Source organism: Anas acuta, chromosome 18 (assembly GCF_963932015.1).
Source record: "Anas acuta chromosome 18, bAnaAcu1.1, whole genome shotgun sequence".
Taxonomy (NCBI): domain Eukaryota; kingdom Metazoa; phylum Chordata; class Aves; order Anseriformes; family Anatidae; genus Anas; species Anas acuta.
In genome coordinates this window covers 612,108-633,982 of record NC_088996.1, presented here as the reverse complement: position 1 = coordinate 633,982, position 21,875 = coordinate 612,108, and the positions used below count along the sequence as shown (strand labels likewise).

The window sequence follows — 21,875 nt, the reverse complement described above, 5'->3', positions numbered from 1 at the left end:
AGTGGCTTGACATACTGAAAGACTTGCAGACTGATTGAATGTTAAAAAAACTGAATTATTCAGGTCTCCAGGTGAGCTATATGTAATAATCAACATTTTTTCATTATCCATTATCCATTTTGGGTACTTCAGGGAGAAGTTGGAAGCAGCCCATTTCCCCCAATGACATAAATGTCATTATTTGGGCCAAATCATAAAGGATATCTGCAGGACAGGTAGAGCAAACCTGAAAATGCATCACAGTGCGTGGCTTGTGTCATAAAACAGCAAAAACAAAAATAAAACAAAAATGTGTGTCAAAATGTTTCATTTGGGCATTTAAAAAAAAAGAACAAAACCTTTTTGGTCTTTCATTTCATAATGGCTTTTCCAGCACTAACTGTAAGGTAAGAAGTTTAAACAGACAAGCAAAAGTTTGTTTCATCCTGAGCTTTCTTTATATATAAATTATTCCATGTTGCTTAAATAAAACGTATCTGGGTTGACCTGAAACTGATTTTTTGAGATGGGGAATGATTTCAGTTGGCAGAGAGAAAAAGTCTTCTAATCAAGTATCTCTATGAAATATACAGCTAAAAAAAAAAAAAAAAAGAGAGAGAGAGAGAGAGAGAGAAACAAATAACTAACGACTTCTCTATTATGTGAATAGAATGGTGGACATGTATGGATGAAGCTGATAGGGGACACAATGACCAGAATCTGTTCATTTTCAGCATATATCTTGCTCCCCTGTGTACGTCTCTTATCATCATTTATCATCTAGACTAGTAGACCCAAAGGATTTGTTTGATCCAATGAGCCTCTTCTACCCTGGCTGCACAGGTTAGGAACATTCAGATTTTTCTCAGATTAAGAAAACAGGGACATTTGGGGTATTAACTGCTAGCAAGTAATACGTCTGCTTTCTCTTTGCATTAAGCATGTCAGAGGTCTGTACAGCCTGGAGATGAAAGAAGAGGCTCTTTCAAAATACCATGGCTGTTGATAGGTGCTGTCAGTGGACTGCTTTCTAAATCTCACTTTCTTCGAAGACCACTTCCTCAGTTGTCTCTCCAGTGGTGACTTCTCCTTCACTGCTGTCTGACACACTTGCCCGCAGATGAGATGGAAGCCTACAGCCTGGCTCTGAGCATTGATCTGTCCTCTGGTTTGCCAGAACCTGCTGGAGCTGCATGCCCCAGGGCTCACTCTCCTCCAAGCACAAGTGTTTGCTGTTGGGGTGCTTTTTTTTCTGTTTCTGTGAACATTTCCTGAGGTATTTTATGTTTTCTCCAAGAAAGCAGAGTTTACAACCAAAGGGGTCTGCCAGCAGGAAGCGGGACCACTGTTTCTGGAGTTCTGCTTTCACCTGGGGGAAGAAGAAAAAAGTGCGTCCATGGTGATGACTTGTAACCACCCACAGTCTGCTAATCCAAACACTAATCATAAAATGAGAGGGATTGTGGAAGTGTTTTTGCCCCTTTGGGTGTCACCTCACAGCTTTTGAGGTTTTTGTAGCCCCTGAATCTCTCTCTATAATTTTATATACTGTGATCCTGATATGTGTGTAAAGGAAGAACTCAATTGACTTTCATGTTTACCTGATGAACTGAGGAGGAGACAAGTCCAAGGGCTATGGAAATGAGGACCATGCCACTTTTCTGGAGTGTTATGCTTGAATATTTGCTTTGTTTTGCTGAAGCTTTTTGTTTGGCAGCTTGCCTTAAATTCTCAGTACGGAATGTCTTGCACTGAATGTCCCCTTGCTTTACCAGCAGGACCTTTAGCCTGAGGGCTCAGCTGACTGAGGAGTTAAAAGCCCCAAAGAACAACTTTTAACTGATGTTGAGAGATGCTAGTAGGTCTGTGCCCTCCATAAATGTTAGACAAGTGCTCTTGTGCTGCAGACAAGTGTCGGCTCTCTGTTTTACTTAGCAGTTCAGAAGTTGCTCCAGGTTTCCTTGTTAAATATTAGAAGCGTATACCTTACCTTTTCTACATAGCTCATCTCCTCTGTTGCCTTTAAGAAAGTGTCCAATGTTGTGTTCAAATGTCAGTGTACCACATCAGCTGGCTGTGCCAGGCTGTTAAATGCTACAGATTTTGGATAAGTGTCAGTTTAGCACAAGTAGTGGATATCTGTACCCATGTGGACTATAAGGGAAGTGTAAACAATGGGCTTCAAGTTGGAAAACATTTAAAATTGTGAGATGAATTCCACAGCCTACATAAGCCTCATATCCTGAAGTGGCCTGTAGCAAGTCAGTGTGATAATGGTAAAAGCTGCATACAACTGTGACAGCGATCAAGGATGATACATCATTGGTACAGCCCTCTGATAATCTCCCCCCCCTCTTTTTTTTTTTTTTTTTCTCATTGGCAGTAATGAGGTAGCAGAGAGAAGTCCAAGAGTGATCAAAAGGGACTTTTTGGCTCTGGGGCAATTGCTTGAAGGATCAGGTGCACAGGTAGTGTTTTCCTCCATCCTTACAGTAGTGGGAATCAACACTGAAAGGAACAGCCAGACCCAGCAGATCAATACATGGCTTTAAGGCTGGTGCCACCAGTATAATTTTGGGTTTCTTGATCATGGTAAGGTCTACATGACACGAGGCATACTGGCTTCCTGTGGGGAGCACCTTTCTCAGAGAGGGAAAAGGATTTTTGCCCAGGAGTTAGCAGGGCTGACCAATAGGGCTATAAACTAGATTTGAAGGGGAAAAGGGACAAAACTAGGCCCACCACTTATAAGACTGAACGCCAATATTTGTCAGACTGCAAGCTAGCAAGACCCTTCAGTCTGCCCCATGAGGGGCTGGGTTCAATGAAGCACATCTGAAATGTTTCTATATGAAAGCACAGCATGAGAAACAAGCAAGAGGATCTAGAAACCTTGGTCCAGTCCCAGAGCTACAACATCATTGGCATAAGTGAAATCTGGTGGGAAGAGTCCTGTGACTGATGTGTTACAGTGGACAGTTACAGTATCTTCAGAAGGGACAGGCAGGGCAGGTGAGGCAGGGGTGTGGCACTCTATGTAATGGAATCACTGGGTTCTACGGAGCTTGCACTTGGCAACAATGCAATTGAGAGCTTCTGGGTAAGGATCAAGGGACAAGCAAATAAAGGAGATGTCATTGTGGGAGTCTACCTAGCCAGGATGATGGCACTGATGAATTATTCTTTAAGGAACTGAGAGGTACTTCTAGATCAGCTACCCTTGTCCTTATGGGGTATTTCAACCTGCCAGATGTCAACTGGAAATATCACATACCTGAGACAAACAAGTCCAGGACGTTCCTGAAGCACCTTGATGATAACTTCTTGGCACAGGTACTAAGATAGCCAACTAGGAAAGGTGCCCTCCTTGACCTGTGCCTTGTAAACAGGGTCTTTGTGGTGAAGTGGCCAGCTTGGTCATAGCAACCATGATGTAGTCAAATTCAAAATCTTTGGTGATAGGAGGAAAACTAACACCAAAACTTCAAGTCTGGACTGGGGGAGAGCAGACTTCAGACTACTCAGGGAAATAGCTAGTGAGCTCTCCTGGGAAACTGATTTTAAAGGCATTGGGGTCCAACAGTGATGGTCAGTTTTTAACTACCTCCTCCTAAGAGTGCAGGAACAAGAAATTCCAAAATGTCAGAAGTCAAGCAGGAGACGCAGAAGGCTGGCCTGGTTGAGCAGGGATATTCTTCAAGAGCTTTGGTGGAAAAAGAAAGAGTATGGCTACTGGAAGCAAGATAGGGAGATAACAGAGGACTACAAGAATGACGCTCACCTTTGTAGGTAGGGAATTTGTGTGGCAAAGGTTCAATTAGAGTTGAAGCTGGCCAGTACTGTGGAGCACAACAAAAAGGGCTTTTTAAAGTATGTTAACAGCAAAAGGACCAGAGATAATATTGGTCCATTACTTGATACCACCTCTCACAGTATCCTTGTATACAAAATGACCAGAATACAGTCAGATAAAAGCATAATAAGATGGGTGAACAGTTGGCTGATGGGTCGGACCCAGAGGATTCTTCTAAATGGGGTTGCCTCAGGCTGGTTACCTGTCACTAGTGGGGTTCCCCAGGGCTCTGTTTTAGGACCAGTCCTCTTCAATGTTTTCATAAACAATTTGGATGTAGGACTTGAAGGTTTTTTGAGCAAGTTTGCAGATAGTACAAATCTAGGAGGAGCTGTTGACTCTGTCGAGGGTGGTGAGGCTTTGCAGAGAAATCTAGACAAATAAGAGAGTTGAGCAATCACCAACAATATGAAGTTTAACAAGAGCAAGTCTTGGATTCTGCACCTGGGGAGGAACAACCCTAGCTATATATACAGGTTGGGGAAAGAGGGGAGCAAGATGCTGGAGAGCAGCCCCACAAAAAGGAATCTGGGGGTTTCAGTTGACAGCAAGCTGAACATGAGCCAGCAGTGTGCCTTGGAGGGCAAACCGTATCCTGGGGTGCATCAAGCACAGCATTGCTAGCTGGTCAAGGGAAGGGATTGTCCCAGTATACTCTGCACTGGTGCAGCCTCACCTCAAGCACTGTGTGCAGTTTTGGGTGCCACAGTATAAGAAAACTGTTAGAGAGTGTCCAAATGAGGGCTACAAAGATAGTGAAGGGGAAGTGATAGGGGAGGGGAAGATGTATCAGGAGCAGGTGAAGTCACTTGGTTTGTTTGCCTGGAGAAGAGAAAACTGTGAGGAGGCCTCTTTTCAGTCTACAACTTCCTCATGAGGGGGAGTAAAGGGGCAGGTGCTGATCTCTGCTCACTGGTGACCTCTGATAAGTACCTGAGGGGAATGGCTTGAAGCTGTGACAAGGGCGGTTCAGGCTGGGTATTAGGAAAAGGTTCTTCATCAAGAGAGTGTTCAGGCACTGGAACAGGCTCCCCAGGGAAGTGGTCATGGTGCCAAGCCTGCTGCAGTTCAAAAAGTATTTGGACAACACTCTCAGACACCTAGTCACATGGTCTGATTTTTTGGGTGGCCCTGTGGGGACACAGGAGTTGGACTCAATCCTCATGGGTCCGTGGGTCAGGATATTCTGTGATTCTATGGTAACAGTACACTGGGCTGTATAGCACAACCATTTGGATGAAGAAATTATCCTCCTTTTCTCAGTAGTTGTAAGGCCATGTAGTGGGTTTATGCTGGAAGGTTTTGGTAGCAGGGAGCTGCAGGGGGGCCTCTGTGAGAAGAATCCAGAAGCTGCCCCATGTTAGATAAGGGCCAGTCTGAGCCAGCTCCAAAGGGACCCACAGCTGCTCAAAGCTGAGCCAATAAGCGATGTTGTTTGCACCTCTGTGAGAGCATATTTAAGAAAAGGGGAAAAAAAAAATCATGCTGCACAACAGCAGCCAGGAGATAGAGGAAAGAGAAACAGCCTTGCAGACATCCAGGTCATTGAAGAAGGAAAGCAGGAAATGTTCCAGGCATGGGAGCTGAAGTTTCCCTGTGGCCTGTGCAGAGGCCCTTGGTGGAGCAGGCTGTCCCCCTACAGCCCATGAAGTATCACAGTGGAGCAGGTTTTCACACTGCAGGCCATGAAGGAGTCCACAGTGGAGCAGGTAGATGTTGCGTGAAAGAAGCTGAAGCCTGTGGAGAACCCCTGAAAGAGCAGACTCTGGGCCAGACCTGTAGCCCATGGAGAGGGGACCACATAGGAGCTGTTGACCTGGCAGGAGCTTCTGCACATGGGCGAAGCAATGTTGGAGCAGTGTGCTCCTGATGGTTGGGCCCATGGTATGGACCCAAAATTGGAGCTGTTCTTGAAGGGCCGCTGCCAGTGGGAAGCCCATGCAGTATCAGTTCAGGAAGGACTGCATCCCGTGGGAGGGACTCCACAGCGCAGGGGAGGAGAGTGACTGAGAAGGAGCGGCAGAGACAAAGTGCTATAGACTGACCGCAGGCCTCATTTTCCCATTCCCTTGCACCATTCCCTTGCACTGCTCAGGGGGAGCAGGTGGAAGAGAGTGGATGGGGGGAAGTTATTTTTGGCTTCCTTCCTTTGTTTCTCACTTCTCTAGTTTCCTAGTAATAGGCAAAAAAAATTACTAACCTCCCTACTCTAAGCCTATTTTGCCTGTCATGATAATTGTTGAGTGATCTCCATCCTTATCTCAATCCTTGAGCCCTTTGCATCATATTTTCTCCCTCTTTCCCTTTGAGGAGGGGGAGTGAGAGAGTAATTGTGGTAGAGCTTGGCTGCCCAGCAGAATAAAACCACAGCCCACATCTGAATGCTGCATCTGGTTTTGAGCTCCGAGTTGCTTTGTAGGGATATAAGAGCCAGCAGTCATAAAAGAAAATAGAAGTTCTAACTGGAACTACAGAAAATATGTTTCCTTCTGAGAGCAGTGAAGCACCAGAGCAGAGGACAAGAGAGACGGTAGAACCTTTCTTTGGAGATTTTCAAAGCTCACTAGGATAAAGAGCTGGGCACCCTTCTCTGAATTCAGTCTTCACAGTGCACCGATCAAGAAGTTGTCTAAGTATTTCCTGAAGTCCCTTCCTGACTTGTTCTGTGATTTTCTGCTGGCATATCCTTGCAAAATTGGCATTATTGATCTGCCTAAATTCTGGAGTGGGAGTGGAGTAAACAGACGCCCCCATATTACTCTTGAGGCTTAGCAAAAGACAATCTCCAGCCAAGAAATGGCCTTATATCAAATTTAGAGATGTCCTGTGAAGTGCACACATGAAAATATATTTTTCAACTTGTTCTTTTTTAATATTAAAGCACTCCAAATTTTGCATCTTTGCCTAGACTTCAGGGGTAAGCAAGGCAAGAGTCAAACACGAAGTCTGAGATTTCATCTGTGTAAATGAATGGGGTTTAGGTACCTGATAATAAGCCGTTAGTGGTATTTCACAGACATCTATACCTCCACAGTGTCACATAGTAACACAAGCTTTAATGGAAATACCTTAAATTTGAATACAGACCTGAGAGGTCTTACTGCTTTCTTTGTTCAAAATATTTACATCAATTTAAAAGAATGCAAGTATGTTCCCAAATAATCAGAGCTAGTCAGTATTTTCATCCTTCTTGGTGTCAGTATATTTTGTTTATCGATTAAAAACTTATATCATTAATTGACTCTTACCTCTCCATTGGCAAAGCAATACAAAACTGCTACAAAAAAACCCTGTAAGAGACAGACAATAAAGAAAAGTTAGATACCTGAAGTCTCAGTTTAGCGATGTCATTAGTATTAAAGTCATAAATATAAACAACAGTTCCTAATTTTCAGAATGGAAACTAGCTATCTGTCTTCTCTTATTAGTGAAGTACCTATTAACTTGTTTTCCTATGGTGCCTTAGCAAAATTAAGGCACAATTGCAGGTGTTTTGGTGCAGATGCTGAAGAACAGAGCCTATACAACCCCATCTGATCTTACATTTTATCTACATTTTACTACGACATTATTTTTAAGACTACTACTGTTATACTGAAACTGCTACTTTTAGACTAATAAGTCTAAAGAGTCTAAAGTCTAATAAGACTTGTCTCCAAAAATGCAAATATATTAAGTGTTCTGACTATTTTGAAATGTCATTTCTCCTGTGAAACAGATTTAAGTAAACACCTTAAGGAAAGAAAAGAAAAAAAAAAAAGATTTGAAATTTTAGAAATCAAACTTGTTTAAGATAAGCCAAAAATTACCCCTCCCATTTTCCTCCTCCCTGTCTTTGATCTCAAATCAAAACAGATTATGTGTATGCATCTCAGACTAACAGTCTGGCACAAATGTACAGATTTATGGCAATTGCTTCAGGAAATGAACTTCCTTTAGTATGTCTAAACACATCTATGGCACAGATTCTGATGAAGAGAATAAATGTTGTTGACTATCAGTCCCAAGGCAATGTTCATATAACAAGGAAAAAGGTGTCATAACCAGTTGATATCATTCATCTGTTTTCACAGTCATACTTTTTTTTCCAGAGGTGTTTCTGTTTTTCTCATATAAAATCTTAAAAAGAAATTAATGTGTACAGCAGCTTCAATATTTTTTATTCATTGACCTGTAGCAGTCTGAGCCAACAGTGAATTTTTCTAGCAATTTAAACATATGTCCAGTTAGTGTGAAAAAGAACAGTCTGTCTGCCATATCAGTGAAATAAGGGCAGGAGAAATAGCAGTTGCAATTGCTTTATCCCTGTATTTTAATTCTGCCATATTTCATGCTTCACCTGGATTGTGGTTGCAAGATCCAGGTACTTTTGCTATACCATTTATTAATGTAACTTTTAAATAATTCTCTGCATCTGGGTTATTTCACAGAAATATGAAAAAAAAAAATCACTAAATATTATTCCACAGAGAAAGGTTCTGAGGCATAAAAACAAGTTAAGTGGTTTAAAAAGCAGCCATTTATTTAGAAATTATTCTCTCTTTGGGTAGAAATTCCATTAAAATCCAGTTCTGTACCGTGTTTGTTTGTTTGCTTGTATATATTCTGAGCATGAGCTCTGAATTTGGACCCACAAGCACCACAAGCAGAAATAGGAGCCGAATTACTTGGTGCTGCTATGTCACAAGCTTTGTACCATCCATTACCAGAAATGTGGAAAGTCACCAAATTAGGAGAAAGCTTTATGAGTACTGATGGCACCTCTACGTTGAACAAAGTTTCATAAATTTCTGTGTGAATTAAATCCACTGCTGCTGCAAAAGTAGAACATGCAATGACAGGGAGAAACACAGTAAATTCACATTAGTTGATGGCAAATTCAGCTGACTACTCATGTTTGCTGTTTGTTTTATATCCTGATATTTTTAATGCTTCTTCCTTTGCCATACATAGAACTTTGTTCTTAGAAATCTTTCTTTTATTTCATGACTTCCGAGGAATACACATTCTAAACGACCAGAATATGAAGCAAAAAGAAGCAGCAGAAATTCATAAGAAATATTCATTGGCATGCTATCCAATAGGAAAGGGTACATTCATGTGTAAGCCTCTTAGTTGTCCTCCAGTTCTAATGGCAATAAAAATATGATAAATGACTCATTAAATAACTGTCTTTAATATACCATAAGCCAGTATTTTATCACGTGTGGTCCATATGTACCAGGTGGCCAAGATGATGAGATTGCCCCACTTTCTGAAATAAAAAGGCATCATAGCTAGAAAAGAACTCTTATTTAGAATTTATTTTTTGATTTTTGAAAATGTTTGAGTTAAAACCTGCAGATGAGATCCCAGATAACTTGTTTTCTTTAGCAAAACAGTTTAACTGTGCTTTAAAACTACTGAGAAGACATACAGATTAAACAAATGTAATTTTTTCTTCTAAACTTGCCATATATCAGAGCATCTGCATGTTCTCTAAATGGAATGAAGTTTCTAGCAGGGTTGAGTAAGTTCTCTTCTATATCAGTCTTATTTTAAAAGCCAGTAAATAAAGTTTTCACTTAATATGGTTGTGTTGCTTAAAATAACATCTAGACACTGCAATCTCTCCAAGTAAGGATATGTTTATCTGAGGAACATGCACTTCCACACAATATCAGCCAGTCCTCTTAGGGATGGTTCTAGATGAACTCCCTTCTGCCTGCCTGGATGGTTTTCTCCTTCAAACTATGTGCAAAATTTTTCATTAGTGGTTCAATAACAGTGTCAAATCATTGATGCATACGCCATCCACCAATGCATACCGACAAGTTAATTTCAAATATTACAATAAATTGTGGAGAAAGCGTTTTGATGTCTTCATGTCTCAGAAAATAGCAGAGGGCACAGGTATGTCAAAAATAAGTGAACTGGTGAGTAATAAGGATTTCTGGGTAGAGATCTTCCTTAGCACCACATTAAAGAAAGGAGACCTGAAGATAACTGTCCTATATCACCAAGATGTTTAAGGCAGGAAGATATAGCAGGGTAAGAGTGCTTTCACTGATCTCTTATATATCATCTTTCATGGGCAAAGGACAACTTTGCTAAGAAGGTAGTTTAACAGGAGTACTACATGAAAAAAATACCCCTTACTCAGCAACTTTATATAACACAGATTGAAGCAGACAGCAATGTACAGTGCTGAATGACTGGCATTTTCATTCTTTGTCGTTTTTGAACTGTAAAACAAATAGTTACAGTGAAATATGTGTACTTGTGCATAAGTGATTATCTAAGAAACACCATTCATTTTCAGTAATAGCTACCTGTGGAATTTGGACTACTTAGCATTAACCACTGTAATTGAGTGTGGTTCCTTCACACCTTCATGTTTACAGCCCAAGATACAAGGGTGCAGAGCTGCCAGAACTTTACACTTTCCTTCACTGCTTCAAGTTTGTTCATACTTACACCCTACAAAGGCAGGGTTCTAAAAGGGAGTCAAGTGCACAAATATCTTTAAAACACTCCACTGACTGTGGAAAAATTGTTTCCAAGGTGGGGATTTTTTTTTCTGTCTGCAGATGCTAGTCCATCTATCTGTTTCACCCATGAAAGCTTACTGACAAATCTCATCAGAACTCCAGAAGATTTTTCACATGTGAAATTCTCTCTGTGAATTTTTTATCATCTCAGTCTTACAATATATTTAAAGACGTTACAGGCTGGAGTATAACATTAAAAAAGTATACTATATGTCTGTGGTATCTACATGCGAACAACATACATATGTGGATATCTGACCCCCAAAAAGTACTTGCAAAAGAGTACTTACATGAAATGAGCTCATTGTCAGCTGAATGAAAAGTCTGATATGTCTTGAAAGTCCTTGCACCTGTTCATCAGTGATGAAGGTAAATATAAATTCATGAATCCCCAACAATGGAATCAGAACAAGTGTAGATCTTGCCAATCTTAAAAAGAAAATGTTTGATTATGGTATTATTCAACATCCTTTGTAAAAGGTTAAAATTGATCTACAAAGAAAATATTCCAGAAATTATTTTTCTGCTAACCAGGGAGATGAGCAAATGTGATGCCCATCTACAAAATGGCAAGAAGGAGGATTTGGGGTATTACAGGCCTGTCAGTCTGACTTTGGTGTAAAGGAAGGTGATAGAGCAGGTCATCTTGAATGTCATCACACAATACATACAGGACCACCAGGATATCAGACCCAGTCAGCATGGGTTTATGAAAGGCAGGTCCTGCCTCACTAACCTGAACAACAATACAAGGGAAAGGCTGTGGATGTTGTATATTTGGACTTTAGCAATGCATTTGGTACTGTTTCCCATATCTTTCTCTTGGAGAAACTGGCTGCTCATGGGTTGAATGGATGTACTGTCTGCTGGGTATAAAACTGGCTGTATGTTCAGTTTTGTTTAACATTTTAAGCAGTGATCTTGATGAGAAGATCAAGTGCACCCTCAGTAAGTCTGCAGATGACACCATGTTGTGTGAGAGCGTTGATCTGCTTGAGGCTAAGAAGGATCTTCAGAGGGATATGCATAGCCTACACTGATGAGCTGCATCCAATTTCATGACTTTCAACCAAACAGTATAGATGTGGGAACAACTGGCTGGAAAAGTGCCCAGCAGAAAAGGACCTGGAGTGTTAGTCATAGAATCACAGAATCATCATAAAATATTTTGGGAAGTGCTCCATCTCTTTGATCATCCTTGTGGCTCTCCCCTGGACTCATTCTAATACGTACATATTCTTCATGTGCTGGGGGTCCCAGAGCTGAATGCAGTGGTCCAGGTGGGGTCTCGAGAGCAGAGCAGAAGGGGAGAATAATTTCCCTTGCCCTGCTGGCCATGCTTATTTTGAAAGCAGCGCAGGATACAGTTGGTTTTCTGGGCTGCAATTGCACACACTGCTGGCTTATGTTGAGCTTCTCGTCAACCAACACCCTCAAGTCCTTCTCCTCGTAGCTGTTCTCAATTCGTTCTCCACCCAGCCTGTATTTGTGCTTGGGATTGCCTTGGCCCAGATCCAGGACCTTGCACTTGGCCTTATTGAACCTCATTAAGTTCATACAGGCCCACCTCTCATGTCTGTCAAGGTCTCTCTGGATGCCATCCCTTTCCTCCAATATGTTGACTGCACCACACAGGTTGGTGTCATTGGCAAACTTGCTGAGGGTGCGCTTACCCCACTGTCCATGTCACCTACAAAGATGTTATAGCTGGTCCCCCAATACTGACCTCTGAGGAACACCACTATTCATTACTGATCTCCGCCTGGACATTGAGCCAGTTACCACAACACTTTGAGTGCAATCATCCAGCCAATTCCTTACCCACTAAGTGGTCCATCCATCAATTCCATGTCTCTCTAATTTAGAGACAAGAATTTCATGTGGGTCAGTGTCAAATGCTTTGCACAAGTCCAGGTAGATGATGTCAGTTGCTCTTTCAGATAGGTCCACCAATGCTTTAGCGCCCTACTAGAAGGCTGTCAGATTTGGCAGACACGACCTGCCCTTTCTGAAGCTATGCTGGATGTCACCAATCGCCTCCCTATTTTCCATGTGCCTTAGCATAGTTTCCAGGAGTAAACTAGGTCAACAGCCAATACGTGATCTTGAGCCAGTAGTGTGCCCAAGTGGACAAGGAGGCCAATGCCATTCTGGCCTGCCCCAGAAATAGTGTGGCCAGCAGGACTAGGGAAGCGATTGTCCCTCAGTACTCAGCACTGATGGGAGGGAATATGGAATATGGAAATAGGTTCCTTGTTGAGGATTTAATATTGGAATTTTCTAGGAACTTAATACTGGAATGGCCACCCACTCTCCCCCCATCCAGTTCACAGAATCACAGAATTGTAAGGGTTGAATGGGACCTCCAGATATCATTGGGTCCAACCCTCCTGCCAATGCAGGTTCTTTAGAGCAGGTTGCACAGGTAAGCGTCCAGATGGGTCTTGAATACCTCCAGAGAAGGAGTCTCCTCAACCTTCCCAGGCAGCCTGTTCCAGTGCTCTGTCACACTCACTGTGAAGAAGTTCCTTTGCATATTGGTGTAGAACTTCCTGTGCTCCATTTTGTGGCCATTGCCCCTTGTCCTGTCTCCACAGACCACTAAAAAGAGGTTGGCCATATCCCTTAAAAAGGTTGGCCATATCCCCTAAGTTGCATTAGACAATAAAATACTTCATATAAGTAAGGTAGGACTGTAGTAGGAGACAGAGCTTCACAAAGCTGTTAAATGATACTAAGAACTGAAAAGAGATTAAATACATAAAACAGCATATCCTCTGGTTTCCATTTGTTTAATTGCAGTTTTCATATTACATGTGATTTCCTGGCTTGACCTTGCAGCTCCCTTGTCCTTCACTATGGACTTGTCTGATGACCACTGGACAACTGACTATCTTGACTACTTTCATTGGACCTGCCCTGATCATTATAGTACTGTGAGTCTACGCCCCTTGTCAATTAGATCACTGTCCCTGCCTGCCTTGCTGTTGTCCTTTGCTTCTGGCTCACCTGCTCTTGCAGAGCAGCCTGTCCTTGATGTTCCCATAAATTGGGAACATGTTCATGCAGAGGTCAGTTCTAGGACTTCATGTAAGACATGCTGTACCATTGAGACTCTGGCTAGGAAACAACACAGGAAGGCTAGCAAGAGTGCAGACTAAGGCTAGCTTTCTCATCTGGATGTACAAGAAGAAGAGGGATATTCTTCAATCAATGGTGTCTGTGTCTGTGAAAAAGACGTAAATGCTAGTGTCACCTAGGAATTTCCCACAAATCTGCTGAACCTCCTTTTCTTTTGAGGGCCCTTTGTCACAATCAAGGAAAATAAAAGCGTCACAGCAGTTAAGACTATCTTCGTATAGTCTAGTTACATGAGTGCAGAAGTCTTATGGCATTGCAAACTCCTTGAGAAAATACCCATAATGCTCAGCACACAGGCAATAACTTATCCTCCTTACTCAGGTGAGAAACTATTTGTGGAACCTGTTTCCCTATTTGGCTTTCATATGTCAAATTCTGAATACCTTTTACATTGGTGGTGGTAGGTAAATGTGTAGTTTGCAAGTTCACATTGGGAATATTCTGATGCATTAAAGAAAAAAAAAAAAAAAGACTAGGATTTCTTCGTGTTTATTACATACCTGTATTTGTAGTCATGAAAGCTCATCTGCTGGGCTTTCAGTTTGGAAATCAGCATCCTTAGAATTTTTAAGAAGATGCCAAAATTAACCTTGAAAGAAAATATATATTAGTTGTTTACACAAGATTTGATGTCATTATTCATATAGCTATAAAAGAGTCATAAAATTGGCATTAAATATTTGTAAAACCTGATGTTAAATAACCAGAATGCAACTGTGTTCAGGTCAGAACAGAAGCAGGTTATTAGTACAGCCATGGGAGAGAGCACAGAGCAGTAGTGACAGGCTATGCTGGTAGGCTGTGCTCTCTCCCAGTGAGACACTTACAGCATTAATGTACCTTTAAGTTATAAAACTTTTCACCAAAATTAGTCAGATAGGCAGGATGTGGTTGAACAACAGCAGCACTTGGAATTCTCTAGATAAGTACTTTCTAGTCAACCAGATAAGGAAGCTCTGGGCAGTGCATCCATTTACAAATAACTCAATGTTAATAAAATTGTTCTGACTTGACTGAGACTAACCTGACAATATTTTCCATCTAGTGTGGCCTGCAAAGGCCTTTACAGCATTAACTATTTTACTTCCACAAACAAAAAGCCCTATACAAAAAGATATTCAAGTTGTGCAGTTAGGAAATTTAACATTGCCTTATTTCAGCCTGATTTACATGTACGTTATGATATGTGATCTTCCATTACAAAATTATGTTTTAATTTTAAAATGGAATGGTGTTTCCCAATTTGGTCAATGGACAGTTAATCAGGACTACTTTTCTTGTCTTCATTTGTTGTATAGTCCTGTTATTGTCCTGTATAAAAAATCATACACTTTTCATACTGTTCTCTATAAATGTGCACAGATAGATCTTTAAAATATCAAAGGGCGATAAGGAGATATTATTCTCTTTAAAACAGACACCTGAAAATGGAAACATAAATAGATGGAGTTCCAAAGTGTAAGATCTCAGTAATTCAAGTTGGTTTGGTTTGATTTTTTTCAGAGGAAAAAGAGTCATCATTATGTCACAGGGGCATAATGAGGTTCTCACCAGTCCACCTCTCATGTCTGTCAAGAGCCCTCTGGATGCCGTCCTTTCCCTCCAGCATGTTGATTGCACCACACAGCTTGGTGTCATTGGCAAACTTTTCAGTTCCTCAGTTCTTTGCACTGATTTACAGCAGCAAAGATTATGCCCTACCATGTCACTAGCTAACAGGAAATCATGCAGAAATATCTTTATTAAAAGGTGTTTTTAAACTACTGATACTCTCCATCCAAGTGCTATTCTTCAAATTATTTATGAATTCATTCCTAACTCTTAGATCTGATTAGTTTCGTGTTATTCAGGGAACGTGCTCTGGGTTGAGCACACTAACATCAATGAATGTAACATTCTTACAACAAAAGTAAAACTCTTGGATCTCTTCAATATAATAGAAATTCTAGTATTTGTTTTTGCTTGTTATGTTCCACTAGCTGTTTATTTTCTACCCAAGCTCCAAAAATGTAAATTGGCAATCCAGTCTTCCTTCAAAATTAGACATATCCAGGAAGAAATTGGTTCAGATCCCCTCAGTTTTGGACTTTGTCTGTCTTGAACTCTCACTCGGTTTTGGGACAGTTTCAGTCTTGAACACTTTCAGCTTGTGTCTCTTCTCAACAATCAGGCCTCTTCCCTTTCTTTTCTGGCTCTTCTCTCCACTGTCTTTTTGAGACAGACAGGCAGACAGAGATAAAGAGCTCCATTGCCCTTCAAGTTATTTACTTTTCGTTGACTGCTTATTAAATGTGTTTCTCTGCTTCACAACTATGTCCACTTTCTCTCTCCTATGGCTTTCTCCAACTCGGCAGCAGCAAAACAGTCCATTGTTTCTTTGCAAAAGTAATAATTTCTACAGCTTTTCCCCATTGTAACAGAAAACAATGTTCTTTCCACATGCATCAGTGCCTCAGTATTGCACTTTGAGCAATCCTTGCATAAGTAAAGAACATCTCTTCTGTACATTTGCTATCTCAGAAAGATTAACAATATGCTAAACTAATCACCTATTCCTCTAATCCTTTTATGCCTTGCTGGCTTTGTAAAAATATAAGATAATTATGGATAGACACCATAGCCCTGCCTATCAAAAATGTGTGCTCACAATTATGTCCTCATGAATTGTTCTGTTCATGCTTTTTTCATCTCTTCATTATCACCCAATTTCAGGTTTAGTGTTCTGTGCAATTTTATTATTATTTTAAACTGTACCTTAGTCTTATCAAGCCATGCTCCAGTTTATTCCATTCTTCTGATGCCTGATAAGAGCTTTCTCTCCGTGACCATTTTTATTTTCTGTTGCTAGTTCTCTCTGTCCTTGTTATCACATGAACTTACTCTGTAGATGCTCACCACATTGTAGGACTCTCCAAAGTCAGCTGCTCACTGCATGAAGTTAGGCTAAAATTATGAGCAGCAAAAGGCTTTGTGTTTGTGCAGAACTGTGCAGAATTCACTGCATAGATACACAGCAGTGTTTTGAGAGACTATTACTGAAATTCTTGTTGCTTACAGATAGACAAAGTGAAGCTATGTCTAGCCCCACAAAGTAAGAGATCTCATCTACAGTCTTTTCTATCTCATGTCCTCCAGTCCAAGGATTGGATTACACTGGGAGAAAACGTCACAAAAACCGTATTTGTGTATGATATTGGAAAAGATAAAATAATTCTTACTGTAATGGAAAACATCATAGGTCCTCGGATGATCCACCAGATTCCCATGTGCTCATTTGTTCCCCAGCACCTGCAGAATAATTTGAACGATAATTACATTATTTTCATAGAAATAAATTAGAAAGCTGAAATAACGTATGTATATATTTCAAAGGGAATTTGACAAATTTTATTTTTTTTAGGTGACATTCAGGAGAAATTGAATTAAAATAGGCAAAGTCTCACCAACAACTGCTATGTTTTCTGAAAATCTTTCCATTAGGATCTTGAGAGAAGTTTCCATAGGTTGTGTACTTGGCAAACTCTTGTCCCTCTCTAATATGCCCTTGTAAGACTTCACTGGGAGTACTGCTTCCAGGTCTGGGGACCCCAGCACAAGAAAGATGTGAGTCTGATAGAGAAGAGCCATGAAGATGATCTGAGGGCTGGAGTACCTATTCTATGAAGAAAGGCTGAAAGAGCTCGGGTAGTTGAGCCTGGAGAAGAGAAGGCTCCATGGTGACCATATTGAAGCTTTTCAATACTTAAAGGGGTCTTATAAAAAAGATGTAGGGTGGGTTTTTTTTGTTTGGTTGGTTTTTGTCTTTACATGGGCAGGTACTGATAGGACAAGGGAGAACAGATTAAACTGAAAGTGGGGAGATTTAAAGTAGATGTTAGGAGGAAATTCTTTACTATGAGAGTGGTGAGACACTGGAACAAGTTGCCCAGAGAAGTTGTGGATGTCCCATTCTTGGAGGTGTTTGAGACTAGTTTGGATGAGGCCCTGGGCAACCTGATGTAGTGGGTGGCATCCCTGACCACGGCAGGGGGTTGGAACTAGATGGTCATTAAGATCCCTTCCAACCCAGGGTATTCTATGATTCTTTGGATCCCCACAACAACTTCATGTGGCACTGAACCTTTGTAGTGGGATAAATCTTACTGAAATTTAGTCATCTAAATCCATAAACTGGAAAAGGATAAGCTGCAAACTGTGACTGTTTTTTGACTAACTAAAAAGTATGCATCCTGTCTCTGTGAATGGAATGAAATGGAATGGTTCAGCTGGAAAGGATCTAGAAAGACCATTAAGACCAACTGCCTGCCTAACTGAAAGATAAAGTATATTAATTACAGAATCACAGAATCATAGAATTTCTAGGTTGGAAGAGACCTCAAGATCATCGAGTCCAACCTCTAACCTAACACTAACAGTCCCCACTAAACCATATCCCTAAGCTCTACATCTAAACATCTTTTAAAGACTTCCAGGGATAAGGTAATTTTCCAAATGACTCTTGAACACTGACAGGCACGGGGCATCGACTATCTCACTAGGAAATCAGTGTTTGGCCACCCTCAGAGTAAAGAATTTTTCCTTTATATCTGGTGTGAACTTTAGTGACCAGCGGTAGAACCCAAGGGGATGGTGTCAAGCTGCCACAGGGGAGGGTCAGGCTGGACATCAGGAAGAGGTTCTTCACTGTGAGGGTGGTTGCACGCTGGAACAGGCTCCCATGAACTTTCCCTGGCACTACTTTGTACAATTCCCACACATCATGTCATCAGTTGCCAGGTAGGAGAGACCAGCACCTCCATCCCTGCTTCCTCTCCTCTGGTAGCTGTGGAGAGCAATGTGGTCACCTCTTGGCTTTCTCTTTTCCAGATTAGATAACACAGGTGCCCTCAGCTTTTCCTCATATGACATGCCTTCCAGTCCAGCTTTGTTGCTCTATTCTGGACACTTTCAAAGACCTTAATATTCTTTTAATATTTTGGAGGCCAGAACAACATGGAATATTCAAGTTGAGTCCACACAAATTCTAAATATAGCTGGAGAATCACCTCTTTTACTGGCTGGCCATGCTGTATTTAATGCACCCCAAAATGCAGTTTGCCCTCTTGGCTGCCAGGGCACACTACTACTGGCTCATGTGGAACCTCCTGTTGACCAAAACCCCCCAGATCCCTTTCTGCTTGGCCATTCTAGAGCCACTCATCTCCCAGTCTGTTTCTGTGTCTGGCATTACACTGTCCCACGTACAGAACACTACACTTTTTTTACTGAGTTTCAAGCCTTTCCTAATCACCCACTGCTCCAATCTAACTAGACCCCTCTTCATGCTCTTGTCCCTCCTGGGAGTTTTTGAGTTTTTGATGATATTGAACCTCCCAGTTCAATACTGCTGAGGATGCATTACAATCCTGCATCCATATTACTGGTAAAAATGATGAACAGAACTGACCCTGAAACTGGGTCATTCACTAACTTTCTGTCAGCAGGAAAATGTCTTCTTTTCTCCTGATTCAACCTTCTAATTTTTCATATGAAAATGTTCTTTCTTGCTAATTAGCTTGTAACCCTGTGGGACTATGGTCTATGTAACATGTAACGCTATGAGAGGGCAAATTTGATTCAGCTCCTGATTGTTGCTTAATAACTATACTGATATTTCAAACAAAACTCTCTAGGATCCACAAATAAAATAGGGAAATGAAACAAAGAAAATCATATATGAAAGACAAAGTCTATGTGACGCCATTAACAGCAATGCTGAAAACCATAAGACTGGAAAACTGATGCCTACTGGTGCAGGTTACTCTTACTATTTAATTCACTGAATATTCACAGAATCACAGAATTTCTAGGTTGGAAGAGACCTCAAGATCATCGAGTCCAACCTCTGACCTAACTCTAACAGTCCCCACTAAACCATATCCCTAAGCTCTATATTGAATACATTCATCTAATAACAGCTTTTTGTGAATATCAGTTTTGTCATTTTCTGTTATGACTGTTTTTTTTTTTTTTTTTCTTCCAAAATGATAGCAGTGAATGTTAATTAAACTCAAACCACAGATGGTCTCCAATGAAAGCACTGGTCTTCATTTCTTGCTAACAAGATACTCTCAGTGAAGATGTTTGTGTTGAAATTTTGCTTCATGTAATTTCCATGTTCATATACATGAACAGTGAATAGTTTGCATTTGAGACACAGTGAACGTTCATTTTCTTTCTCAATTTATGCATGTGAACCCATGAATTCCTACTAGTTTACTGTGAAAGGATTAAAATGAACCTAGAAAATCTAACAAGTATTAATATGTGTAGTATAATCTTAATATAACCCATATAATCCAGTTGTCAACACCAGTGTCAATTACGGTCAAAGGTTTCCAGAATAAATAAATAAATAAATAAATAAATAAATAAATAAATAAATAAATAAATAAAAGCAACTGAAAACCTGTATTCTAAGACATTTTTCCTTTAGTAACCTACCCCGTGTTCTCCAATTTTGATCTGCTTATTCCCCACGGGCCCACAAACAGAATAGGAACAACTGGAAAGAAAAGGAGTTGATTACAGCCAAGCTTACAGAATGATTCATATAAAATAAAGATACACTACAACTGTATGTGGTGCAAAGACATGTGGTTTTCAGTACTCCATTTAGATGTTGTACAAAAGTCAACCTGTTCTTGTATTTCCCCATTTGTAGCTTAAAGACAATAAGAAATTTCATTCTACAGTTGAATATCCTGTTTTCAGTATAGAAATTGTCACCACTGGAATATATATATACACACAAAGATACACGGCTACATACACTCCTGACTAGTCTTAATCTTCTAAGTCCCTGGCCATGAGATTTCAGAAGAATTGGCACTTGAGGCATCACAGACTACCTAAAGTACTGGTTATTAACATTTTTCATTTGTTGAACCTTAAACAATTTTCAGTGGAGACATAGAATTCTATCTGGTTAGTTAACACAACTAACAAAAGCTTGTTTTTCTGACTTACCTTTCATGGACACCTTAAAGTTAATCTATGGTCCCTGTCCCCCTATTGTTGCCCCCCTCTTGGAGATCATAGACCATAGAGTGAAAAAAAATATTGAATTAAGTATTACTACACTGTTCCAGTGGCCTATAAATGTGCAAGTACAAACTTCAAGCACAAGGCAATGTGAACTACAAAAGGCATCTATTCAGCTGGATTCTCAGCTCAATAACACAGGACTGATTATCTGGTGGAATGAAGAGGAGATATGAGTCAGAACAAGGACTATTCATGAGTCTGGGAATGCTAGCTAAGGCTGTGAGGAGAGCTGGAATGGAGGGAGCAGTGTGTAGAAAGGGTTGGATACAAAATACTCTCAGAGGTAATACTCTGTACTGGTGAGGCCATACTTGGAGTACTGTGTCCAGTGCTGAGCACCCCAGTGCAAGAGAGACACGAAAATAGTAGTAAGAGTGCTCTGAAGGGTCACAAAGATGCTGAAGGGACTGGAGGAAAGGCAGAAAGAGGTGGGATTGTTCAGTCTGGAGAAGAAAAGGCTTGGAGGGGAGGTCTTATAAGTCTGTAAGACCTGAAGGGAGAGTACAGAGAGGATGGGGACAGGCTATTTTCAATGGCGCCCAGTGACAGGACTAGAGCAATAGGCACAAACTGAAAATCTGGAGGCTCCATCTAAACATCAGGAACGCTTACTGACTTTGATGGTGACAAAGCAGTGGCATGGGTTGCCCAGAGAAGCTGAAGAGTGTCCCACCTTGGAGTTATTCAAAATCTGTCATGGGCATGCTCTTGGACAACAGGCTCTAGGTCTCCCTGCTTGAGCCAGGGAGGTTGGACCATATGACCTCCAGAGGACCCTTCTTGCCTCAGCCAGTCCATGTTTTTGTGAAAATAGACTTCTGCATGGCTAATATGGGGAAGGAGATAGAAACCATCTCACTTGGATGTAAGTTTATTTTGTTGTAGAAGGTAGGTCTGAGAGAACAATCAAGGCATGGACTACTTGGGAAGGGAGATGACATGTACAGGGGAATATAGAGTTTTCCAGTGGGGAAAGATGATACCAGGGAGGATGAGTGGACATTATCAAGTGCAGTTCCTGGGGATTAGCTGAGGAGGTGTGTGTAGCTGCAAGTGTAAGCATGCTGCTGGCTCAGCAGCAGCAGCAGTACCACAAATGTTTGTAAGAAGTGAAGGACCAGATCTCCTGTCTTAGGAGTAATTCTAATAAATATAAATAAGAAACAGCAAAATAGTGGAAAAAAGCCATTATGAAATCAGTGATGATGACATGGGAATGAGAACAATTGAGGGGAACTTACAAATAGATAATTCTTATACTCTTACATTGGTAATCAGATTTCTTA

General features: G+C 40.8%; 1 protein-coding gene across 1 annotated transcript in view; it reads right to left on the bottom strand.

The window, feature by feature from the left end:
- Window positions 1-290: 290 nt before the first annotated feature.
- Window positions 291-21,875, bottom strand: part of GLP2R (glucagon like peptide 2 receptor) — a 41,384-nt gene continuing 19,799 nt past the window's right edge. Inside the window, exons 9-14 of the mRNA XM_068655215.1 lie at window positions 19,987-20,047; window positions 16,722-16,791; window positions 14,004-14,092; window positions 10,653-10,791; window positions 7,081-7,122; window positions 291-1,348 (exon numbers count right to left, since the gene is read on the bottom strand). Coding sequence (XP_068511316.1) covers window positions 1,010-1,348; window positions 7,081-7,122; window positions 10,653-10,791; window positions 14,004-14,092; window positions 16,722-16,791; window positions 19,987-20,047 — 740 coding nt within the window. The 3' untranslated portion in view covers window positions 291-1,009. The remainder of the gene's footprint in view (window positions 1,349-7,080; window positions 7,123-10,652; window positions 10,792-14,003; window positions 14,093-16,721; window positions 16,792-19,986; window positions 20,048-21,875) is intronic.